The sequence below is a fragment of the Ranitomeya variabilis genome, chromosome 1, assembly GCF_051348905.1.
Source record: "Ranitomeya variabilis isolate aRanVar5 chromosome 1, aRanVar5.hap1, whole genome shotgun sequence".
In the NCBI taxonomy this organism is placed as follows: domain Eukaryota; kingdom Metazoa; phylum Chordata; class Amphibia; order Anura; family Dendrobatidae; genus Ranitomeya; species Ranitomeya variabilis.
Window position 1 is genome coordinate 375,208,986 of NC_135232.1, and position 25,892 is coordinate 375,234,877.

Here is a 25,892-nt window from a genome sequence, read left to right on the forward strand (position 1 = left end):
TAGATAAAAAATTTTGCACTGAATAATTTTGTTTTTATTGAGTTCTGGGCTCCAGTTCTGTGGCATAGACCTATAGTAGAAAATACAATATGCTGGCTATGCGTATTTACTAGAAAGAACCCACAATACATAGTCACAGGTTGAACTAAAAAATGATGTGGCAGTCTACTAACGGATTTCAAAAGGTGAGATTATATTGCTATGGTATTATTTGTGTGGGTCTTACCTCAAGGACTCCTAGCAATCCTGAGAAGGAAGGCGACACAGCATGGGTGTAGCGATCTTTACTGGTAACTAGCCCCTGGCAACCTACTGTGCCCCAAACTACAGTGTGACTCCTTATAAGTGAATGGGGGCCAGCAGTTCCATGAACAACAGCAGGCATCCCCTTCATTCTCGATATGGTGGGGGTCAGTAGACCAGTTTTTTTAAGCTACGTTTATGATTAAAAATGAAGTTCCAACTGCTGTTGAGATACAGTAAAAAATTAAATGATATGGGATATTGGATGTAAAGATTATAAAACGTTTCGTGAAGCTGGAGGTAACAACCAAGATGAATACACTTAAGAAAGAAGATACCCCTGAAGAAAAAACAATGTGTTACAAGGTGAAAACAGTCATTATGAGCTGTTCATACAAAACACTTAAGATTACAAATCAGTAACGGGTAATAAGCAATCAAACATTGCAAATCAACTTTTCAGAAGATTATCTAATGTAAGTATCTGAGATTAATTGATGTAGGAAAAAAAATGAAGACTACAGGTAATTGAAGTCTTTCATTTTAGGGACAGAATTATCTGCAACCCTGAGAAAATACCAATGGGGCGCAGTAATAGGTTGGTATTCCGATTACTACTGATCATTATTAAACAGCAGTACATATTGTCAATAATTAAAAAGTGAGTTTTGCACAGATAACCTTTGTCTTTAATTTGCCATTGCACAATAATAATGATGAGGCCAGTAATAAAATAAAAGCTTTTTTTCCCCTATATTTCTTTTTCCACTTGCTGTTGACATTTATCTTCAATAAACCATGTATTGTACAATGAATGTAATTGTTAAAGATTGCAGAGTTTTACTGATAAAAAAACAGGTTGCTTTGGCTACCTTTTCCTACAAATGTTTTATAAAAGCTTTCGGTTTTGCTTCGTCCACATAAAATACACTTTTTCTAACCAAAATCATACAAATTCTTTGAGAGTAGAAAGCTTACAAATGTGTTAGAGAAGTGAATACAAATACTGTCAGGACATAAACAGCATAGAGGCAGAACAGATCCTTAGTTTATCCTAGCCTAGTGCCTCCCAAGTGTTGGCCTGATAAAGGCTTGTGACTTTCATACATTCCCTGAGCGCTTTCATAGTAAATACTGCATGAAAGTGTTGGAGAGTCCTTTGCGGGAAGAGCACTAAAAGGTTTATATGTAACTTACTATACAGAAACCAGAGTGACCCAGTGCATATAATGTATCTCTGCGTCTTCTCTGAAGAATTATGGAATCTCTCTACCACTCAGTTGCCATCACCTGTAGCATTTGGCTTCCAGCGCCTTCCCTCAGCCTGTATGGTCGTATGACACCGTCTTCATGAAGAAATCGCGGAGGGCGGAGGCTCTCCACCTCATCGGAAGTGTCAGTAGCTCTGGAAAGAAGATGCATTCACAGCATAAGCACTTCTCTTTCACAATTAGTAGCTACACTTTCTCTATGCACTGACTGCTGACAATAAATGTGTCTGTATATGATAAGCAAGATACGGTAGTCTTGGGCCTACAAGGTCTTATGGTGTGTCAATAATATTAAACCAATGATTGCTACAGCAAGAGAATACAACTGTACAGAATATGATCACTTCTGTGAAAATAGCTTCACCAAACAAGGAGTCCCACACTGGTGAGGGCCAATTTCAGAGTTTGAGAAGCACTGTGCTAAATCAATGCACCAGACCCTAAAACAACCCTCCAAATTGGAACTGAGAAGTGACTATACCTTTCTCATGTTTAATCACCCTAATTGATGCCTTCCGTTTGCCTCCATTGCTCAGATCGGCGTTCTGGCTCTCCTACTTCCAAAATGCCCTCTGCAGTTACATAGGGAGTGCAGTGGTGAGTATGAACGACAGAACCCCTTGCCTTTCCTATCCCACAGCACAGAAAAGTCAGGGAAGGCATGAATTAGATTTACCAATTCTGTACCCACCCATGCCACTGCCGAGGGCACCTTGAAAGAAGGAATGTTAATCTGAGCAGAGTTGGTACAGGAGGAAAACGGAGGAAACCAGGTAGGGTGACATGTATAAGCCTTTATCATTTACAAAAACAAACAGATCGGAGTTCCATACACAAAAATTAGGTAAAAAGATATATAGATTTTATTATGAATACCATTACATAATATATCACACATTAACGTAATAAAAAAAAAAAGAGACCCTCCCTTTTGATAAAGCTTACGCGAAACGCGCGTCAGGGGTGGATCCGGTCCCTGGGCATTGTGTTACACTCACCATGAGTAAGCTCCGCTGCTATTAGATGCCTTGTTATTTTTTCTCTCCTCAGTGATAGCACTGGCCTATGTAATAGCCTGAGGGGTTTTCTCTATATTTCGGACATCTAGCTTCAGGAGTAATACTCTGGTTACGCAAACTATGTTTACATTTGATGCTGGATGCATCTATGGTTTGTATGATCAATAGTGATATACTACTAGCACCATGGTGATACACATAACTTTCTTATGCCCGGGTGTCATTTGTTTTCTACTAGGGTCTCTTTTTTGTTTTTTTGTTTTCTTTGATTACGTTAATTTGTGATATATTATGTAATGGTATTCATAATAAAATCTATATATCTTTTTACCTAATTTTTGTGTATGGAACGCCGATCTGTTTGTTTTTGTAAATGTGTATTGGAAGTATACACCTAATATCTAGACACTCTATGGGTAAATATATAAATATATAAAATCACTGGGACATTACTTATCATATGGGACCCATATTCGCTCGGTGAGTTTGAGTATATTAATAAGCCTTTATCAGTATGCTCGAACAATACTATCTGTAGAAATTATTAAAAAGCCTGGGATTATATCCATACGGACATTACAATAGCCAAACAATATACTTGTCCCCTTTAAATAACATGGAAATATGTTGGTAACAGATTTATATATATACTATAGAAAAATACAGTGATGACAACATCACTTCTTAAAAATGTGATTAGCAGCTCTGAAATGAAGACTGCACATAATGGATTACCTCTTGATGCCCTGGAACGTGCTGCTGGCCATGTCTATGATGCCTCCTGTTGGCCTGGTTACAGCACCCACTAATCCTTTCCCAATTCCTTTAAAAAATCCAGCTGCTCCTTCTTTCTGAGCACCTAACAAACAAGTTGTGTGAAATGAAGTTGTGTGAAATGAGAGAAACCTTGGCAAACAGAAATGCATGACATTGTTATCGAAACAGACTTGAGCCAGTGTACCTTTAATTGGTTTTGTAACAATCCCTGTAATTCCACTGACAAAGCCCTGAGGATAAAGAATAAAGAGTGACTCACGTTCATAAAATGCTGACACATACCGGTCATAAGTGACACCCGAGACTCTTCTAAAAAGTGATGCCAGAGAAAGGACAGGTGACATTCATAGGCTTCTCATACCAATGCAACACTTGCTGCCCAGGGTGAAGGGTAGATATACCAAGATTAACACTTAGAGGGGTCATCTGGGCAAAGAAATAAGTTTGTAGGGACTTGGAAGTGCAAAATAAACTAATTGATGCTCACCTACTGGCACCCACCTGGATCCAGCAGTGGCGGCTCTGACACAGGAAGAGAAGGCAAAACTGCTTTAACAGAAACAGAACTGCTGCGGCCTGTGACTGGCTGCAGCCAGGGCCGGACTAGCCATCTTGCAAATGCCAGAAGTGCCTGTCTGGTCGTGGGCCGCATTGTCTGCTACATTATCAGATTCTGCATCTTCAAGACTGCCATACTGTTAACAGTTGTAAGGAAGGCACAAAGTTGCTGATTAAGTCATTTACCCCAAAGGCCGTGGGTGTCCCCTCTGTCTGGGAACCTACCAGAGGCCAGCACCAACAGGGGACGTCGGCAGTGCTATGATGGCACTGCATCAAGCCACAGGCATCCACTGGGAGAATGAATAGAAGAGGAGTTAGATGCTGTGGAGGATGAGATGTCTGGATTAGGCGAATATAGGAATTATTTTTTATTTTTGGGGGGTTGTGGGGAATCATCACACTACATAGGGCAGTGTGAGTTGGGCCATTATAGTATATAAGGGGCTGTGGGGTGGACCACCATACTATATAGTGTACTGTTGGGGGGACCATCATACTACATAGGGGGCTGTTGGGGGGACCATCATACTATATGAGGGACTGTGAGGTGGAACATCATACTATATAGGGGGCTATGAGGTGAGCCATCATACTATATGGGGGGCTGTTGTGGGTACCATCAAACTACATAGGAGCTGTGAGGTGTACCATCATAATATATAAGGAGCTGTACCATATGTATCATCATACTATATGGGGTGATGTTGGAGGGACCATCATACTATATGGGAGGCTGTGATGTGGACCATCATACTATATAGGAGGGTATGAGGTGAAACATCATACTACATGCGGGGTTGTTGGGGTACTATAATACTATATAGGGGTTGTGAGGTGTACCATCATAATATATAAGGAGCTGTGAGGTGTACTATCATACTATATAGGGGTTGTTGGAGGGAATATCATACTATATTTAGGATATGGAGGTTTTTCATAGTGTATGGGGATTTTTCATTCTGTGTGGGGACCAACTTACTGCATACGGTGGTAGTGGTAAACATCATATTGTGTAGGGTTGCTTTGGTAGACAATAAACTGTCTGGAGGTCTATGGGGTAGATTATTCTACGTTGGAGGCTGTGGTGACCATCATACTGTATAGGGGTTGTGGGATTGTCATACTGTACAGTGGGCTTTGGTGAACATCACACATGATATAGGAGCATGTGGTGGACGTCATACTGTGTGGGGGTCTGTGGTGCCTCTCATACTGTACAGTGGGGGAAATAAGTATTTGATCCCTTACTGATTTTGTAAGTTTGCCCACTGACAAAGACATTAATAGTCTATAATTTTATGGGTAGGTTAATTTTATCATTGAGAGATAGAATATCAAAAATAAAATACAGAAAATCACATTGTATAAATTATATAAATTTATTTGCATTTTTGCAGTGAGAAATAAGTATTTGATATCTCTGGCAAACAAGACTTAATACTTGGTGGCAAAACCCTCGTTGGCAAGCACAGCAGTCAGACGTTTTTTGTAGTTGATGATGAGGTTTGTGCACATGTCAGGAGGAATTTTGGCCCACTCCTCTTGCAGATCAACTCTAAATCATTAAGAATTTGAGGCTGTTACTTGGCAACTCAGAGCTTCAACTCCCTCCATAAGGGCTCCTTCTCACTTGTGAGAAATACATCCGAGTCTCGCAGGTTAAAACCCTGCTCTGGCGCCGGCACTCCAGAGCGGAGCCTGCAGCTCTATGTATTGCTGTGCGGCTGCACGCTCCGTTGTGGAGTGCCGGTGCCAAAGCAGGGTTTTAACCTGCGAGACTCAGACGTATTTCTCGCAAGTGAGAAGGAGCCCTAAGTTTTCTATGGGATTAAGGTCTGGAGACTGGCTAGGCCACTCCGTGACCTTAATATTCTTCTTTTTGAGCCACAACTTTGTTGACTTGGCTGTATGTTTTGGTCATTGTCATGCTGGAAGACCCAGCCACGACCCATTTTTAATGTCCTAGCGGAGGGAAGGAGGTTGTCACTCCGTGAAGTAGTCCTGTGTCCTTTGCAGAGAAACACCCCCAAAGCATGTTTCCACCTCCATGTTTGACAGTGGGGACAGTGTTCTTTGGGTCATAGGCAGCATTTCTCTTCCTTCAAACACAGCGAGTTGAGTTCATGCCAAAGACCTCAATTTTTGTCTCATCTGACCACAGCACTTTCCCCCAATCACTCACAGAATCATCCAGGTGTTCATTGTCAAACTTCAGACGGGTCTGCACATGAGCTGGGGGACCTTGCCAGAACTGCAGGATTTTAAACCTTTACGGCGTAATGTGTTACCAATGGTTTTCTTGGTGACTGTGGTCCCATCTGCCTTGAGATCATTAACAAGTTGTAGGTTAGAGTCTGACTGATTAATTGAGTCTGTGGACAGGAGTATTTTATAAAGGTGATTATGTAAGACAGCTGTCTTTAATGCAGGTAACGAGTTGATTAGGAACGTCTAACTGGTCTGTAGGAGCCAGAACTCTTAATGGTTGGTAGGGGATCAAATACTTATTTCTCACTGCAAAATGTAAATACATTTATATAATGTATACAATGTGATTTTCTGCATTTTATTTCTGATATTCTCTCAATGTTAAAATTAACCTATCCTTAAAATTATAGGCTGTTCATGTCTTTGTCAGTGGGCAAACTTATAAAATCAGCAAGGGATCAAATAATTATTTCCCCCACTGTATATTGAGGGCTGTGATGAGTGCCATACTGTATGGGAGGCTGTGGTGACAATCTTACTATGTGGGGTGTTCTGGGGCATCATACTTTGTTAAGGTTTGTGAGGCAATCATATTGTGTGGGGGCCTAATACTCTACAGGGGTTATTAAAGGGGTATCATAATGAGTGAGACCACTTAAGGGCTTCAGTAGGGGCAAAATAATTGTCTAAGTGCTGCAATACATTTCCTTCTCCTTTTCTTAAATGTTGGGAGATATACTCTTCTTTCACTGTGACGTGATAGGAGTTTTTTTATGGGGCGTCTGTTATTTCTATGTACGCCTCTGCTCAAGACCATTATTACAATAAAGGCACTGAGGGTCACTATTCTAAAAAGGGACAATGGGGGATCATTATCACTTTAAGGGAAGCAAGAAATTATTGTTATTATTAATATAAGAAAGCACAAGGGATATTTATATTATTATAAGGAGGTACAGGATCGTTATTATAAGAGGTCAACAGGGGGCACTATTAAAGTAGGCACAGGGGAATTATTATAAGGTATTATAAGTTGCGGTTTGTGTAGAGGGTGGTAGATTGTGAGGAGGGTCTTGGAAAATCAGTAAAGTGAAGATGTCTGTGTATTACATTTTTCAGGGATGATTTAATGATGGATTAAGAGGTCATAGTGGTCTGGACCGAATGCAAAGGAAAATGGAAAATGAATAACAACAATCAGCGAGATCGTGACTGGTGAGAACCTGCACAATATACACATATAATTGTGTGAAAAAGTGTTTGCCCCTTCCTGATTTCCTATTCTTTTGCATGTTTGTCACACTTAAATGTTTCAAATCACCAAACAAATTTAAATATTAGACTAAGATAACACAAGTAATCACGAGATGCAGTTTTTAAATGAAGATCTTTATTATTAGGGAGAAAGAAATCCAAACCTACAGGGTCTTATGTGAAAAAGTGATTGCCCCTTCAACCCCCCCTCGCTAAAACATAAATTAACTGTGGTTTATCATGTGGTTCAAATTCCCTAGCCACACCCATGCCTGATTACTGCCACACCTGTTCTCAATCAAGAAATTACTTAAATAGGACCTGCCTGACAAAGTGAAGTACACCAAAAGTTCCTCAAAAGATAGACATCATTCTGCGATCCAAAGAAATTTAGAAACAAATAAGAAACAAAGTAACAGAGATCTATCAGTCTGGAAAAGGTTATAAAGCCATTTCTCAAGCTTTGGGATTCTAGTGAACCACAGCAAAAGCCATTATCCACAAATGGTGAAAATGTGGTGAACCTATCCAGGAGTGGCTGGCTGACCAAAATTACCCCAAGAATGCAGCGACAGCTCATCAAAAAAAGTCACAAAAGACCCTGCAACAACATCCAAAGAACTGCAGACCTCACTTGCCTCAATTAAGGTCAGTGTTCATGAATCCACCATAAGAAAGACTGGCAAGACAGGGCAAAAATGGCCTGCACAGCAGAGTTCCAAGACGAAAACCACTGATGAGCAATAAGAACACAAAGGCTCGTCTCAGTTTTGCTAGAAAACATCTTGATGAACTTTTTGGAAGGTATGTGTCCCATTACATCTGGCGTAGAAGTAACCCAGCATGTCAGAAAAGGAACATCATACCAACAGTAAAATCTTGTGGTGGTAGTCTGATGGTCTGGGGTTGTTTGCTGCTTCAGGACCTGGAAGACTTGCTGTAGTAAATGGAACTATGAATTCTACTGTCTGCAAAAAAATCCTCAAGAGAATGTCCGGCCATCTGTATGTGACCTCAAGCTTTAGTGCACTTGGGTTATGCAGCAGGACAATGATCCAAAACACACCAGCAAGTACACCTCTGAATTGTTAAGATAAACAAAATTAAGACTTTGGAATGGCCTAGTCAAAGTCCTGACCTTAATCCAATTGAGATGCTCTAGCATGACCTTAAAAAGGTGGTTCATGCTCGAAAACCCTACAATTTGGCTGAATTACAACAATTCTGCAATGATGAGTTGCCCAAAATTCCTCCAGAGCGTTGTAAAAGACTCACTGCCAGTTATTGCAGTTGTTGCTGCTAAGGGTGGCCAACCAGTTATTAGATTTAGAGGGCAATCACTTCTTCACACAGGGCCCTGTATATTTGTTTGATGATCTGGAACATTTAAGTGTGACAAGCATGCAAAAGAATAGGAAATCAGGAAGAGGGCAAACACTTTTTCACACAACTGTATATGGTCTGCAGAGCACTGGTGTAAAACAGATATTACCATCATATGGTCACTGTATGGAGGTAATATCAGTCTTAGTACAGTGTTTTTGGTTAAAGTAGTTGTCTAAGCTTGAAGTTAAAAGTCTTACACGCTGTGAGGATTCTCCAGTATTGACACTGGGAGTTGGTGACCATGTGAAGTAGTGTAACTTGAACAGCATGGGCCCCTTTAATAGCATTGATCTTTTTATATAGGCCAAAGGGACTTTTTAGGCTCCATGGCCTGGATGTGATTACAACCCTCGCACCTAACATAGTTACGCCCCTGATCAGGTTACCGCAAGTATGTGATTTGCATACATGCAGTCACATGCTAACTAGACGCGGTTGGCCTCGCTCAATACAAGTGAAATTAGCAGAGCCGAGTACAATTAGTCAGAATCTGGCTGGAGGTGTGAAAATTTAAACGTGGTAATGTAATGGCTGCTGCCAAAGCCGGCATTGCAGACTCCTCACAGTGTGCGCAATGAGGATTCAGAAGCCTGAAGTTACACAGACTTTAACTCAACCCCTTTAACGATCAGTAATGGTAGCATTATCAATATCGTATATGCTGATAATATTTGGTTAGTGTTTGTTGATATTTGTCTGTAATGTTGCAATATTATTATTTTGATATTATTTAATGTTACATAGCAATATTATTGGTATTATTTGAAATATTGGTCTTGTAATAAATTTTTATTTCATCCAGGCAGATTAATATTAGTAATACATCCCCATCTGGTGCTCGGGGGGTGGCAACATCATGGGCCTGTGTGATTTCAAATGCCAGGGCTGAATTTCAGTCCTAGTCCGTCCCTGGCTGCAGCGGTCAGTTGACATGAGCAATGCGTCATTAAATGTTTCCCTGATGCTGGAACAGCCTGTTCAAGATCCAAGTGGGTTCTGGTAGGCAAGCATTGATTAGTTTGTTATTTTCTACAGCTCTACGTCCCTGGGGAAGTGTTTTGAAACCAGTAACATAACAAGTATTACATGTAATTAGAATTATGGTTTTGCAAACATCTGCAATTTATCTTCTTTCAGGAAGATGTTGGCAGGTGAGCATTATTTCACTTACTCAAGTTATTTCATTGAGTTAAATGGGCAAAAGTGCACATACCCACAAACACTTGGTGACCAACTGTAAAAATATCAAAACACATGCTAGGCGTGAACAAGACCAAACGATACCAAAAAGCAATCCCAGGTTATGCTATAGATTTCCAAATATCTCTTACAGATACAAGGCCTTTTCCTCCACGTGTAAGACCTTCCCTGATGCCACTTGGCTGCTTGTTCATGGCTTCTCTCCGCTTCTGTTGATATTCTTCATCCATGGTGATGGCTGCTACACCTTTAGCCATAGCACTTGTGATCCGGGAAGCTGCACCAGCTAAGCCACCTAAAAAAAATGAAACACATTTGGCAATTCAGTCAAGTATATAACCTACAAGAAGAAGCGACACACTTCAATGGAAATTTAAAATAGTACATTTTAAACGAATTATTTTGCTTAAAAATATATAACATTCATTTTATACAGAATGTGAAAATAAAAATTACAGGGAACCGAATATTGGTGTAAGGCAAAGTGATATTTAAGGTAATAATCCTGACAGTTATGGTCTAGTAAACACACAATTTCATAAATATAAATACCAAAAGGTGATCAATAAATACAGGGGCAAATAAAAGTTTGGGCACCCCTGTTCAAATTGACTTATTGTTAACAGTTAACCAAGTTGAAGATTAAATGATCTCTTTATTGCTTCAGGTTAAAGATCACACTTTTCCTTTCTATTTTAGGTGAAAAAAGCAAAACAAAACCAAAAACTCTCTCTCTATATATTCATATTTTATATTATTTTTATATTATAAAAACCTAGTAGCACCTCCTTTTGAAAGTATCACAGCTTGTAAACACTTTTTGTAGCCAGCCAAGAGTCTTTCAATTCTTGTTTGAGGGATATTCATCCATTCTTTCTTGGACAATTCTTCCAGTTCTGTGAGATCCCTGGGTCGTCTTGCATGCACTGCTGTTTTGAGGTCTAGACACAGATTTTCAATGACGTTCAGATAAGGGGACTGAGGGCCATTGTAAAACCTTCAGCTTTCGCCTTTTGAGGTAGTCTATTGTGGATTTTGACGTGTGTGTATGATAATTATCCATTTGTAGAAGCCATCCTATTTTGAACTTCAGCTTTTTTACAGATGGTGTTATGGTTGCATCAAGAATATGTTGAGATTTCATTGAATCTATTCTTCCCTCTATCGGTGAAATGTTCCCTGTGTCACTGGCAGCAACCCAACCCCAAAGCATGATTGATGGTTATTATTATTACTAGATGGAGGCCCGATGCTATCGCATCGGGAGGGCAGTAACGTCACAATGGGAGCAGGGGCGGCGCTGTTGTTGCCTAATGGCATCCTGTGATATTAATATTTGCACTTTTTGTAAACCGGTATTCCAAACCAGTTGAAATAAGGAGATACAAAACAATTGCTACAATTTGCAACAGCTCAAAAGATGAGGTAACTGTAAAATGGGATTGGCAGAAAACAGTAAATATGATAGGTTTGGTTTGTGGTCAGTCTTTAGAAGACAGCAGAAGTTGTGCATAGGATGTAAAATGTTTTCTTGGCACTGGTGGTGATGGGTTCTTGCTTGACCATATGGCTCTAGGAACAGGTCAGTGAGTTTTGCAAATTCCACGGTCCCACTACTATTGTTAGGCTGTGTTCATATGTTATAATAAACATAAAGCACCAACCCATTTCTTCAACCCCTAGAATGGGAAACACTTCAAAATTAATATAAACATACTGACGCTAGAGTTATTAGACTCCCATAGTCAAGAAGCGCTGAATTTTTAAAAAATACCTTTATTAACATATAAAATACAAATACACATGGTTAAAAAATGCCTCTCAATCAAAGATTTAAATACCAGTACAGAGACCAGCGAGTTTTAACTTGTGCAAATCCAGGTAAATACGCACAGTTAATATAATTAGTATTGCACAGACTACAATGTAGCAAAGAGGGAAATTAGAAAGTGACAGTGCAGAGTAAATAGCCATAAAGGCCCCTAAAGGTGCCAATAAATATTGTGCATTCCCATTTCCTCAAACAGAGGCCTATGATGGATCATAACGCAATAATAAATTATCCAGCAGTAGTAACGGACAATTGTCCGGCATACATAATTGCATGTGTTTGCACCTAATATACTACTAAACCTTGTAGCCTAACAATGGCCAAATCTCATTATAATCCCCCGCACCTAACACAATTTCAGCCCGGAATCCGGAAAACACATCTCACTATGGAAACAAAGTCCGGTGCAGTACATATTACCTGGATACACAAGTAAACGTTCGTAACCTCGTGGCACGCTGAGACTCCGTTACCCCGACGCGCGTTTCGCATCTGCTTCTTCCTGGGGGCATGTCTCTGGTAAGGCGTCACTACTTCTTAAAAGACAAGGGCAACCAATCAGGTTGCCAGAATGAGGCTTACCCTCGGTGAGTCATGTTTCTCCAGAAATCACAGCCCAATCACTGCGGTGTCTCCTTAGGAGACCTAGGCCAATCAGATACTCCATAATTTACACACCCACACTGCTAGTAAAGCCGAGAATATATTCCCGGACTTGGAAAGGACCTTACGGCCACATTATTACAGGCATAACCAATCTATACTGTCAATACTAAATGGAACATGAGCCGCATAAGTGTTAACTGATAAATAACAATGAAAATAAATATAAAGAAACTTCTAATACTAGATCTATAGCACAGCGAGGTAGAGTCACGCAAAGGACAGCGAGGCAATGCCGAAGCCTCCCCTGCAGGATGGGGCATCGACACTCACCATCGCCCCCGCATGAACCCACACCCCCTGGGCCATACATAATCTGAATGTACAATGAATTGATGCAGCTATAAGCAGAATAAAGATGTCCGTATCTATAAAGCAAAATGCGGAATCACTCGCTGAATACCAACGCACAGGGGCATTTTTCCGTGCGGCAAATCACCGTGCATTGCGAAACCCTGGAAAACTCCTACTGTTTGGTAAATAAACCACACGAGAAATATGCTGATCCTAACCAAGATGGTATACTTCTATTGACACCGATGAAGATATGACGTACCCGCCAATTAGAGGCATCATAAAACTACTGTTATACCTATAACTCAACCCCCACTGTCCTACCAGAACAAAATGTGACCATAATGAAGACAAAATAAGTAAAGCAATAAATTCAAAACACAGTAGTTAATAGATGAATGACTCATAGGTCCATCAGCCCAAATCATTTATCTGATGCACTCATAAGGGGTCAATCCATGTCGACAGAAAACATATAATTCCATTAAGCCTCCGGCGAAACTCTCGGCATGTCCGTTACTACTGCTGGATAATTTATTATTGCGTTATGATCCATCATAGGCCTCTGTTTGAGGAAATGGGAATGCACAATATTTATTGGCACCTTTAGGGGCCTTTATGGCTATTTACTCTGCACTGTCACTTTCTAATTTCCCTCTTTGCTACATTGTAGTCTGTGCAATACTAATTATATTAACTGTGCGTATTTACCTGGATTTGCACAAGTTAAAACTCGCTGGTCTCTGTACTGGTATTTAAATCTTTGATTGAGAGGCATTTTTTAACCATGTGTATTTGTATTTTATATGTTAATAAAGGTATTTGTTAAAAATTCAGCGCTTCTTGACTATGGGAGTCTAATAACTCTAGCGTCAGTATGTTTATATGTGTTCATATGTTGCAGTTTAATTGCATCCATTGCATTGTATACGTTTTTACTTGCTGTGATCGTGTGAAAAAGAACTGTCGTAAATTTGATATCTCATAAAGCCATTATTAACTATTATTATTATAACCATGGTAAAAAAAATAACTGCACTAAGGCTGCAGAGTGTGAATGTTCCACCAACAAATCTTAATCTAAGTCTTGTTTCCACTTATCTGGCCTTCTAGTGTTTCCAAAACTGACCACATAGTTGTCTAGGTCATTCCCAGAGCATCAGCAGTTACTCCAGATTGATCCTAGTGCTGAATCCAAAAATGTTGTGCGCGTAAGTCTTCATCCAGCTCTGGCCACAGGACCAGCGCACAACTAGTCATCAGTTGTGCCCAGCTCCTGCGTAAAATAACTGGCTAGTCACAACAGATGTAAGGAACTCAGCTTATCTATGGTAGGCCACCACTTCCCATATACAAAGACCATACCTAGTTAGGTGACAATGCAAACAGATTTTCTAGGGGAATATCACAAACTTACAGGTAACTAAATGTATAACACATTTAGATCATGTTCTTACCCTTCACAGAGCAATCCTATGTTAATAGCTTATACTCAAGGTAAACATTATCTCAAATAAAAATATCATCCTTTACATTTGAAAAATTATCCAGAAATTTTTTTGAAGTATACATAATAATAAACTAGAAATAATGTATTACTAACTTATTACTCACGCTCACTGAAATCAGAAGTATTGCCTTTACTTACCAACTGCTCCTCCAACAAGAGCTTTTACTCCTAATGCCATTCCTTCAACAAACTCCTCGGGTCCTTGAATGGCACCCTGGGAAAATAATACAGAACAGATTGTCAGGTATGTATAAAAGCAAAGTCTGTAAGGCTGATCACCACATGTGCCAGTTATCGGCTCCTCCAAAATGAGTCAGTGGTTTAGATGTCTTTGTGGTGCTTTTAATGTTGTATGAACAAATACAGAAATAAAGAACAGAATGTTTTACCAAAGAAAGAAGTCGACTTTTTCCCAGTTTTTTCCTGAATAAAAATAGATTGCTAAATCCATTTTTATAATAGTCGCATTACAATAAATTCTTGAGGCGTGACTGGTATACAAACATGCTTTATCCATACCGTTGAAATCTAGAAAACCTCAACTAAACTCAGATTTTACTACATTATTAACCTTATCAATTTCTTACATCATCTTACGTAAATTTATAAAGACTTTCACATCATCTAAAAACTAAAACTGGGCAGTGCATTACCTGGTAAGGTTCATAGAAGAAAGCTTCAACCCCTTCAGAAAAATCACGAAATAAGCCGAAAGGATTCCCCAACACATCGAGTCCAAGGACAAGAACATACATTTGTTTAATTGCCTACAAATTAAGGGAATATGCAATTATAAAACTGCTTTCAGTATATCAAGCAGTGCTCACATCATGTTTATGAACGAAGCTTGGCATATGTTCGGGCAAAAGCCGCAAGCGCATATGTCAATTGTACCAAAAGGCCACCATTGAGCCGTTTTCCAAACAACTATGTTTTTGTATAAAATAGCACAGCTGGAGGTATGTGAACACTATATATATATATATATATATATATATATATATATATATATATATATATATATATATATAACCATATTTACAATATATAGTATTTTTTATGAAATGGATCTTGGCAGAAGGCAGCAGAAGTATTAGGTCAGGATTGGTGCTCAGATAAGGTGTTGTCAGAGCATGCTGTGGTGCTAACCGAGTGACTCCAGCGTGCTCGAATAAAATGTTTGAGTCCCCGCAGCTGCATGTCTCATGGCTGTTCGACAGCCGCAACACATCCAGGGATTGCCTAGCTCATCACTAGTTAGGATCAGTTACTCCTTTGACTTCAATGTTAAAAGTGGAATAAGTGGAATAAGTGAAGCAGGTACTGACACCACCATAAAGCTAAGAGAATAAATGAAGAGGACTGGAATCACAAAGTTAGGAGTAAAATGCATCATTTTATATAATAGTTATACGCTTACTTGTCTTGAGTAATGTCTGATGACTTCCCACTGCAGCTCCTGTCTTGAGTAAACTTGATTTTTAATCTCAAAAAATGCCAACCTGCAAATGAAGACGAAAAAGAACCTGTATTAACCCCTTTACCCAAAAAGGGTGGTTTGCACGTTATGACCAGGCCAATTTTTACAATTCTGACCACTGTCCCTTTATGAGGTTATAACTCTGGAACGCTTCAACGGATCCTGATGATTCTGACATTGTTTTCTCATGACATACTGTACTTCATGAGCGTGGTAAAATTTCTTTGATATGACTTGCGTTTATTTGTGAAAAAAATCAGAAATTTGGCAAAATGTTTGAACATTTCTCAATTTTCCAACTTTAAATTTTCATACCCTTAAATCACGGAGGTATTTCACATAAAATACTTAATAAGTAACATTTTCCACATGTCTACTTTACATCAGCACAATTTTGGAACCAACATTTTTTTTTTGTTACGAAGTTATTAGGGTTAAAAGTTGATCAGCGATTTCTCATTTTTGCAACACCATTTTTTTTTTTTAGGGACTACATCACATTTGAAGTCACTTTGAGGGGTCTGTATGATAAAAAATACCCAAAAGTGACACCATTCTAAAAACTGCACCCCTCAAGGTGCTCAAAATCACATTCAAGAAATTTATTAACTCTTCAGGTGCTTCACAGGAATTTTTGGAATGTTTAAAAATGAACATTCAGATCCAATTTGTTTTATTTTCCCAAGGGTAACAGGAGAAATTGGACCCCAAAAGTTGTTGTCCAATTTGTCCTGAGTATGCCGATACCCCATATGTGGGAGAAAACAGGGATTTTTGTGTACTCACCGTAAAATTCTTTTCTCCGAGCCAATCATTGGGGGACACAGAACCATGGGTGTTATGCTGCTGCCACTAGGAGGACAGTAAGTAATACAGAAAGAATAGCGCCTCCCCTGCAGTATACACCCTCCTGCTGGCTCCAAGTGAACCAGTTACGTAACAAAGCAGTAGGAGCTTAAAATATAACCAGGATGAACTATGTCAAAACCAAGCCAACACAGAAAACCAAAGCCGTTAGGCTAACAGGGTGGGTTCTGTGACCCCCAATGATTGGCTCGGAGAAAAAGATTTTACGGTGAGTACACAAAAATCCCTGTTTTTCCTACGCCTCATTGGGGGACACAGGACCATGGGATGTCTGTCATGATCTCTGCAGGCAGAGATCATAGCAAGCCTATAGAGGGACAAGCTCTCGGAAGATGGAACTATACTGACCATGAACTAAGCCTGCCGCGCAACTAGAAATAGCCAGGTAGCATTTCCTATTTATCGCTAGATGCCCAGCTCTGGCCTAAGACCTAAATAGCTAGCAGAGGGAAATATAAGACCTGGCTCACCTCTAGAGAAATATTCCAAAGAAGACAGTAGCCCCCCACATATAATGACGGTGAGTTCAGATGAAACAACAAACGCAGCAGGAAAATAGTCTTAGCAAATTTGAGGTCCGCTTACTAGATAGCAGAAGACAGATAGTATACTTTCATGGTCAGCAGAAAAACACTAACAAAACACCATCCAGAGATTACCTTAAACTCTGGCATTAACTCATAACGCCAGAGTAGCAATCCCTGATCAACGAGAGCTTTCCAGACACAGTAACAAAACTTCAGCTGTGAACTGGAACAAATAGGCAAAACAAAACATGGACAAAAGTCCAACTTATCTAGTAGTAGTCTAGAAGCAGGAACAAGCACTGAGAGGCATCAGATAACATTGTTGACCGGCAAGAAACCACCAGAGAAATGAGCTTAAATAGCGACACCCACTACTGATGGAACCAGGTGAAACAGGAAAGAGGATGACAAGTCCAATTCCACAAGCGGCCACCGGGGGAGCCCAGAATCCAAATTCACAACAGTACCCCCCCCTCAAGGAGGGGGCACCGAACCCTCACCAGATCCACCAGGGCGACCAGGATGAGCCCTATGGAAGGCACGAACAAGATCAGAAGCATGAACATCAGATGCATTGACCCAAGAATTATCCTCCTGGCCGTAACCCTTCCAGTTGACCAGATACTGGAGTCTCCGTCTGGAAACACGAGAGTCCAAAATTTTCTCCACAACGTACTCCAACTCACCCTCAACCAACACCGGAGCAGGAGGCTCAACTGAAGGTACCACAGGTACCTCATACCTGCGCAATAACGACCGATGAAAAACGTTATGAATGGAAAAGGACGCAGGGAGGTCCAAACGGAAAGAAACAGGATTAAGAATCTCCAATATTCTATAAGGGCCGATGAACCGAGGTTTAAACTTAGGAGAAGAGACCCTCATAGGGACAAAACGAGAAGACAACCACACCAAATCTCCAACACAAAGCCGAGAACCAACACGACGATGACGGTTGGCAAAACGCTGAGTCTTCTCCTGGGACAACTTCAAATTGTCCATAACCTGCCCCCAGATGTGATGCAATCTCTCCACCACCGCATCCACTCCAGGACAATCCGAGGATTCCACCTGACCGGAGGAAAATCGAGGGTGAAACCCCGAATTACAGAAAAACGGGGACACCAAGGTGGAAGAGCTGGCCCGATTATTGAGGGCGAACTCTGCCAATGGCAAAAAAGCAACCCAATCATCCTGGTCAGCAGAGACAAAACACCTCAGATATGTCTCCAGGGTCTGATTAGTCCGCTCGGTCTGGCCATTAGTCTGAGGGTGAAAAGCAGATGAAAAAGACAAATCTATGCCCATCCTAGCACAGAATGCCCGCCAAAATCTAGACACAAATTGGGTACCTCTGTCAGAAACAATATTCTCAGGAATACCGTGCAATCGGACAACATTCTGAAAAAACAGAGGAACCAACTCAGAAGAAGAAGGCAACTTGGGCAGAGGAACCAAATGGACCATTTTAGAGAAACGGTCACAGACCACCCAGATGACAGACATCTTCTGGGAAACAGGCAGATCTGAAATAAAATCCATCGAGATGTGTGTCCAAGGCCTCTTAGGAATAGGCAAGGGCAACAGCAGTCCGCTAGCCCGAGAACTACAAGACTTGGCCCGAGCACAAACGTCACATGACTGCACAAAGACTCGCACATCTCGTGACAGGGAAGGCCACCAGAAGGATCTTGCCACCAGATCCCTGGTACCAAAAATTCCGGGATGACCTGCCAATGCAGAAGAATGTACCTCAGAGATGACTCTGCTGGTCCAATCATCCGGAACAAACAGTCTATCAGGCGGACAACGATCCGGTCTATCCGCCTGAAACTCTTGCAAGGACCGCCGCAGATCAGGAGAAACGGCCGACAAAATTACTCCCTCCCTAAGGATACCTGTGGGTTCAGAATTACCAGGAGAGTCCGGGTCAAAACTCCTAGAAAGGGCATCTGCCTTAACATTCTTAGAACCCGGTAGGTATGACACCACAAAATTAAAGCGAGAAAAAAATAAAGACCAGCGCGCCTGTCTAGGATTCAGGCGTCTGGCAGTCTCAAGATAAATCAAATTTTTGTGGTCAGTCAATACCACCACCTGATGCCTAGCCCCCTCGAGCCAATGGCGCCACTCCTCAAACGCCCACTTCATGGCCAAAAGCTCCCGATTCCCAACATCATAATTCCGCTCTGCGGGCGAAAATTTGCGAGAAAAGAAGGCACAAGGCCTAATGACGGAGCAGTCGGAACCTTTCTGCGACAACACTGCCCCAGCTCCGATCTCCGAAGCGTCAACCTCAACCTGAAAAGGCAGATTCACATCAGGCTGACGCAACACAGGGGCAGAGGCAAAACGGCGCTTAAGCTCCTGAAAGGCCTCTACAGCATGAGGGGACCAATTAGCAACATCAGCGCCTTGTCTGGTCAAATCAGTCAGTGGTTTAACGACATCCGAAAAACCAGCAATAAATCGGCGGTAAAAGTTGGCAAAGCCCAAAAATCTCTGAAGACCCTTAAGAGAGGAGGGCTGAGTCCAGTCACAAATAGCTTGCACCTTGACGGGATCCATCTCAATGGAAGAGGGAGAAAAAATATACCCCAAAAAGGAAATTTTCTGGACCCCAAAAACGCACTTAGACCCCTTCACACATAAAGAATTAGACCGCAGAACCTGAAAAACTCTCCTGACCTGCTGGACATGAGAGTCCCAGTCATCAGAAAAAATCAGAATATCATCCAGATATATTATCATAAATTTATCCAGAAAATCGCGGAAAATATCATGCATAAAAGACTGGAAAACTGAAGGGGCATTAGAAAGACCGAAAGGCATGACCAAATACTCAAAGTGGCCCTCGGGCGTATTAAATGCGGTCTTCCACTCATCCCCCTGCCTGATCCGCACCAAATTATACGCCCCACGAAGATCAATTTTAGAGAACCACTTAGCACCCTCTATACGAGCAAACAAATCAGTAAGCAATGGCAATGGGTATTGATACTTAACAGTGATCTTATTCAGAAGCCGATAATCAATACATGGTCTCAAAGAGCCGTCTTTTTTTGAGACAAAGAAAAACCCAGCTCCCAAGGGAGAAGAAGATGGACGAATATGTCCCTTTTCCAAAGACTCCTTTATATATTCCCGCATAGCAGCATGTTCCGGCACAGACAGATTAAACAAACGACCCTTGGGATATTTACAACCCGGTATCAAATCTATGGCACAATCGCACTCACGGTGCGGAGGTAACGACCCAAGCTTGGGTTCGTCAAAGACATCTTGATAATCAGAGAGGAACTCAGGGACTTCAGAGGGAATGGACGACGAAATAGAAACCAAAGGTAAGTCCCCATGAATACCCTTACATCCCCAGCTCAACACAGACATTGCTCTCCAGTCCAAGACTGGGTTGTGAGACTGCAACCATGGCAATCCCAGTACCAAATCGTCATGTAAATTATACAGCACCAGGAAACGAATAATCTCCTGGTGATCCGGATTGATACGCATGGTTACTTGTGTCCAGTATTGTGGTTTATTATTAGCCAATGGGGTGGAGTCAATCCCCTTCAGAGGAATAAGAGTCTCCAAAGGCTCTAAATCAAAACCACAACGATTGGCAAAGGACCAATCCATAAGACTCAGAGCGGCGCCAGAGTCAACATAGGCGTCCGTGGCAATGGATGACAAAGAGCAAATCAGGGTTACAGACAAAATAAACTTAGACTGAATGGTGCCAATGGAAACAGACTTATCAAGCTTCTTTGTACGCCTAGAGCATGCTGATATAACATGAGTAGAATCCCCACAATAGAAACACAATCCATTCTTCCGTCTAAAATTCTGTCGCTCGCTCCTGGACAGAATTCTATCACACTGCATACTTTCTGGCGTCTTTTCCATAGACACCGCCAGATGGTGCACCGGTTTGCGCTCCCGCAGACGCCTATCAATCTGAATAGCCATTGTCATGGACTCATTCAGACCTGCAGGCACAGGGAACCCCACCATAACATCCTTAACGGCATCAGAGAGACCTTCTCTGAAAGTTGCCGCCAAGGCGCACTCATTCCACTGAGTAAGCACAGACCATTTACGGAATTTTTGGCAGAAAACTTCAGCTTCGTCTTGCCCCTGAGATAGTGCCATCAAAGTTTTTTCTGCCTGAAGTTCCAAATGAGGTTCCTCATAAAGCAAGCCCAAGGCCAGAAAAAACGCATCCACATCGCGTAACGCAGGATCCCCTGCTGGCAATGAGAAGGCCCAATCTTGAGGGTCACCCCTGAGCAAGGAAATCACAATCCTAACCTGCTGAGCAGGGTCTCCAGCTGAACGAGACTTCAGGGACAAATAAAGCTTACAATTATTTCGGAAATTCTGGAAGCTAGCTCTATTCCCTGTGAAGAACTCCGGCAAAGGAATTCTCGGCTCAGATACCGGAGCATGTACCACAAAATCTTGTAAATTTTGTACTTTCGTGATGAGATTATTCAAACCCGCAGTTACACTCTGGAGATCCATTATTGTCAGGTGCACACAGAGCCATACAGAGATTAGGAGGAGAAAGAGAAAAAAGACTGCAGCAAGGCAGACTGGAGGAAAAAAAAAAAAAAAAAAAATTCCAGCAGACTTCTTATAACTCTCCTTTCTCAACCTGGGTCTTTAACACTTTATTGGCCGGTCAAACTGTCATGATCTCTGCAGGCAGAGATCATAGCAAGCCTATAGAGGGACAAGCTCTCGGAAGATGGAACTATACTGACCATGAACTAAGCCTGCCGCGCAACTAGAAATAGCCAGGTAGCATTTCCTATTTATCGCTAGATGCCCAGCTCTGGCCTAAGACCTAAATAGCTAGCAGAGGGAAATATAAGACCTGGCTCACCTCTAGAGAAATATTCCAAAGAAGACAGTAGCCCCCCACATATAATGACGGTGAGTTCAGATGAAACAACAAACGCAGCAGGAAAATAGTCTTAGCAAATTTGAGGTCCGCTTACTAGATAGCAGAAGACAGATAGTATACTTTCATGGTCAGCAGAAAAACACTAACAAAACACCATCCAGAGATTACCTTAAACTCTGGCATTAACTCATAACGCCAGAGTAGCAATCCCTGATCAACGAGAGCTTTCCAGACACAGTAACAAAACTTCAGCTGTGAACTGGAACAAATAGGCAAAACAAAACATGGACAAAAGTCCAACTTATCTAGTAGTAGTCTAGAAGCAGGAACAAGCACTGAGAGGCATCAGATAACATTGTTGACCGGCAAGAAACCACCAGAGAAATGAGCTTAAATAGCGACACCCACTACTGATGGAACCAGGTGAAACAGGAAAGAGGATGACAAGTCCAATTCCACAAGCGGCCACCGGGGGAGCCCAGAATCCAAATTCACAACAGATGTCCTAAAGCAGTCCCTGGGGGGGAACAATCAACTGTAATTGCTCCTTGTACCCACAGGTTACAGATGCGGCACAGCCGCCTGCAAAATTCGTCTGCCGACGGTCGCATCTGCCGAGGCCTGAGAATGAATATGGTAATCATATGAAGTAAAAGAACAATGCGGCACTCACCCTTTAGTTGCTATGCTTGCGTGTTCTTTATTGGATAAGAAAAAGTTAATCACAAACGTCCATTAGGACTACAGATGAGCGAGAGGGTGCGGGAGTGTGGACGACGGCCGTTTCGCACCAAATGTGCTGGACCCGTCGAAGCACATTTGGTGCGAAACGGCCGTCGTCCACACTCCCGCACCCTCTCGCTCATCTGTAGTCCTAATGGACGTTTGTGATTAACTTTTTCTTATCCAATAAAGAACACGCAAGCATAGCAACTAAAGGGTGAGTGCCGCATTGTTCTTTTACTTCATATGAATATCTAGCCTATTATTCCATGCTGAGCACCATATACCCAATCAGCTCGTGTTCCCTGCACAACAGTGGTTAATCTACTCAAGACTGAGAAACTTTGCACGCTTCTAGTGCCGTCTGACTCTTGTCTCATGGAATGAATATGGTAATGTTTTGTAAATGTATGCAGACTGGACCAGGTCGCAGCTCTGCAACCTTGTGCTGCCGAAGCTTGGTGCCGGATGGCCCAAGACGCACCCACTGACCGAGTGGAATGAGCCTTAATCCCTGCTGGGACAGGATGACCTCTGACTCAGTAGGACTCCTGAATAGCTAAACGAATCCATTTGGCTATTGTCGCCTTGGAAGCGGGAAACCCCTTCCTTGGCCCTTCCGGGAGAACAAACAGGGCATCTGACCTGCGGTAGGACGCCGTCCGCGAGACGTATCTCTTGAGAGCTCTCACTAAATCAAGTGTGTGGAGGGCCTGCGATGTACTGGTGCCGGACAGAGAGACGGTAAGACAATCTCCTGATTGAGATGAAAGGATGAGACAACTTTTGGCAAAAAGGACGGGGATGTTCTCAAAACCACCTTATCCTGATGAAAATGCAGGAACGGAACTTGAGAAGACAAAGCCGCCAGCTCTGAGACTCGTCTAATGGACGTGACCGCAACCAGGAAGGCAACCTTCCATGAAAGAAAGGACAGGGAAACCTCCTGTAGAGGTTCAAAAGGAGCTTCTTGCAATACTCCGAGGACCAGATTAAGGTCCCATGGTTCCAACGGCATCTTATAGGGCGGCACTCTATGGGAGACTCCCTGAATGAACGTCTTCACTTGTAATCTGTTGGCAATCCTGCGTTGGAACAGAACGGACAGGGCTGAAATCTGCCCCTTGAGAGAACTAAGGGCGAGACCTAAGTCCAAACCCGTTTGTAAAAATTCGAGGATGGAAGGCATGGAAAATTCAAGAGAATGTCCCCGGTCGTTGCACCAGGTAAAGAAGGTTTTCCAAGTGCAATGATATATGCACCTAGAGGTAGGCTTTCTAGGGCTGATCATGGTAGAGATGACTTCCGGAGAGAAACTTGCCTGGGGTAGAACCCAGGACTCAACGGCCATGCCTCGGCCTCGGAGTTCTGGTGCTAAATGGGGCCCTGTGATAGCCGGTCTGCCCGATTCGGTAATCGCCAGGGAACATCGGCGACTAGTTGAACTAGTTCCGCGTACCACGCCCAGCCAATCTGGCGCATTCAGGATTACCGGTACTCCCTCTGCTCTGATCTTCTTGATGACTCGCGGCAGTAAGGGGAGCAGGGGAAATATGTACGGAAGCCGAAAATGATGCCACGGGAGTACGAGTGCATCTACCCCGATGGCTGCTGGATTGTGGGACCGAGCTATGAAGTCGGGAACATTGGAATTTAGCCGTGAGGCCATCAGATCCACGTCTGGAGTTCCCCAACGACAGCAGATCTGGTGGAAGATCTCCGGATGGAGAGACCACTCCCCGGAGTTGAGGCCTTGACGACAGAGGAAATCTGCCTTCAAATTGTCCACTCCCGGGATGTGAACCGCAGAAATCATTGAGCTGTTATCCTCGGCCCAACGTAGAATGTAGCCTACCTCGTTCATGGCTGTCATGCTGTGGGTTCCCCCTTGTCGGATGATGTATGCCACTGCAGTGGCATTGTCGGACTGAATCCTGATGGAACGACCCACCAGGAAGGGATGGAATTGGAGAGGAGCTAACCTGATTGCCCGAATTTCTAAGATGTTGATCGGAAGGCGTGATTCCTGAAGTGACCAGCGGCCCTGAGCAGTGTGATGTAAGAACACCACTCCCCAGCTTAGAAGACTGGCATCTGTTGTCACAACTAGCCAATGTACTGGAAGAATAGACTTCCCTTGATTCAGGGAGGACTTTAATGTCCACCACCTGAGAGACTGTTTGACTCGCTGGGGAAGGAAGAACGGACGGTCAAGGGAGAACCGGTTCCTGTCCCAAACAGCCAGGAGGGCATGCTGTAAGGGACGGAGGTGTAATTGGGAAAATGGAACCGCCTCCAAGGCTGCTACCATCCTGCCGAGGACTCTCATACCGAAGCGCAGAGGTGAGTGCGAGGTTGAGAGAGCTTCTGAGCCTCCCATTGTAAGGCTAAGATCTTTTCCGGGGGAAGAAGCACCAACCCCTGGGACGAGTCCAGTATCATTCCTAGAAAGGAAATTCGCTGAGCCGGTACTAGGGAAGATTTTTTGAAGTTTATCTTCCAACCCAGGCAAGAAAGAGAATCTATTGTGATGTTCACGGCCTCCTTGCAGGCGCGGAAAGAGGGGCCTTTGATGAGGATATCATCTAGATACAGTAGCACCACCACGCCTCGGGTGTGAAGGATGGCCACGGCGGCCGCCATGACCTTGGTAAAAACCCTGGGAGCGATGGCGAGGCTGAAAGGCAAAGCAACGAATTGGAAGTGTTGTTCCTGAACTGCGAAATGAAGGAACCTCTGGTGAGAAGGGAAAATTGGAATGTGGAGGTGCCCGTCCTGGATGTCTATCGACGCCAGGAACCCGCCTTTTTCCATGGAGGCGATGACAGAACTAAGCGATTCCATTCGGAACCGTCGTACCCTGACGAACTTGTTCAGCAGTTTTAGGTCCAGTATGGGCCGTACTGTACCGTCCTTCTTTGGAACAATGAACAGGCTTGAATAAAAACCTTGAAACCTTTCACTTTGAGGGACCGGGATAATAACCCCGTCTTCTTTTAGAGAGCTTATGGCTTGAAGAATCTCTGATGCCTTTGCCCTGGGAGGAGAAGAAAAGAAAAAACAAATTGGTGGAAGAGAGAAGAATTCTATTTTGTATCCGGAGGACACTAGGTCGTGGACCCATTTGTCGTGAACGACCGAGAGCCACGCGTCGGTGAAGGAAAGAAGG

General features: G+C 42.5%; 1 protein-coding gene across 2 annotated transcripts in view; it reads right to left on the reverse strand.

The window, feature by feature from the left end:
- VPS13A (vacuolar protein sorting 13 homolog A) overlaps positions 1-25,892 on the reverse strand; it is a 277,896-nt gene that overhangs the window by 42,466 nt on the left and 209,538 nt on the right. For both annotated transcript variants that reach the window (XM_077249012.1, XM_077249013.1), the window contains exons 62-68: positions 15,638-15,719; positions 14,871-14,984; positions 14,356-14,431; positions 10,051-10,214; positions 3,495-3,540; positions 3,269-3,392; positions 1,534-1,648 (exon numbers count right to left, since the gene is read on the reverse strand). In XM_077249012.1, coding sequence (XP_077105127.1) covers positions 1,534-1,648; positions 3,269-3,392; positions 3,495-3,540; positions 10,051-10,214; positions 14,356-14,431; positions 14,871-14,984; positions 15,638-15,719 — 721 coding nt within the window. The remainder of the gene's footprint in view (positions 1-1,533; positions 1,649-3,268; positions 3,393-3,494; positions 3,541-10,050; positions 10,215-14,355; positions 14,432-14,870; positions 14,985-15,637; positions 15,720-25,892) is intronic.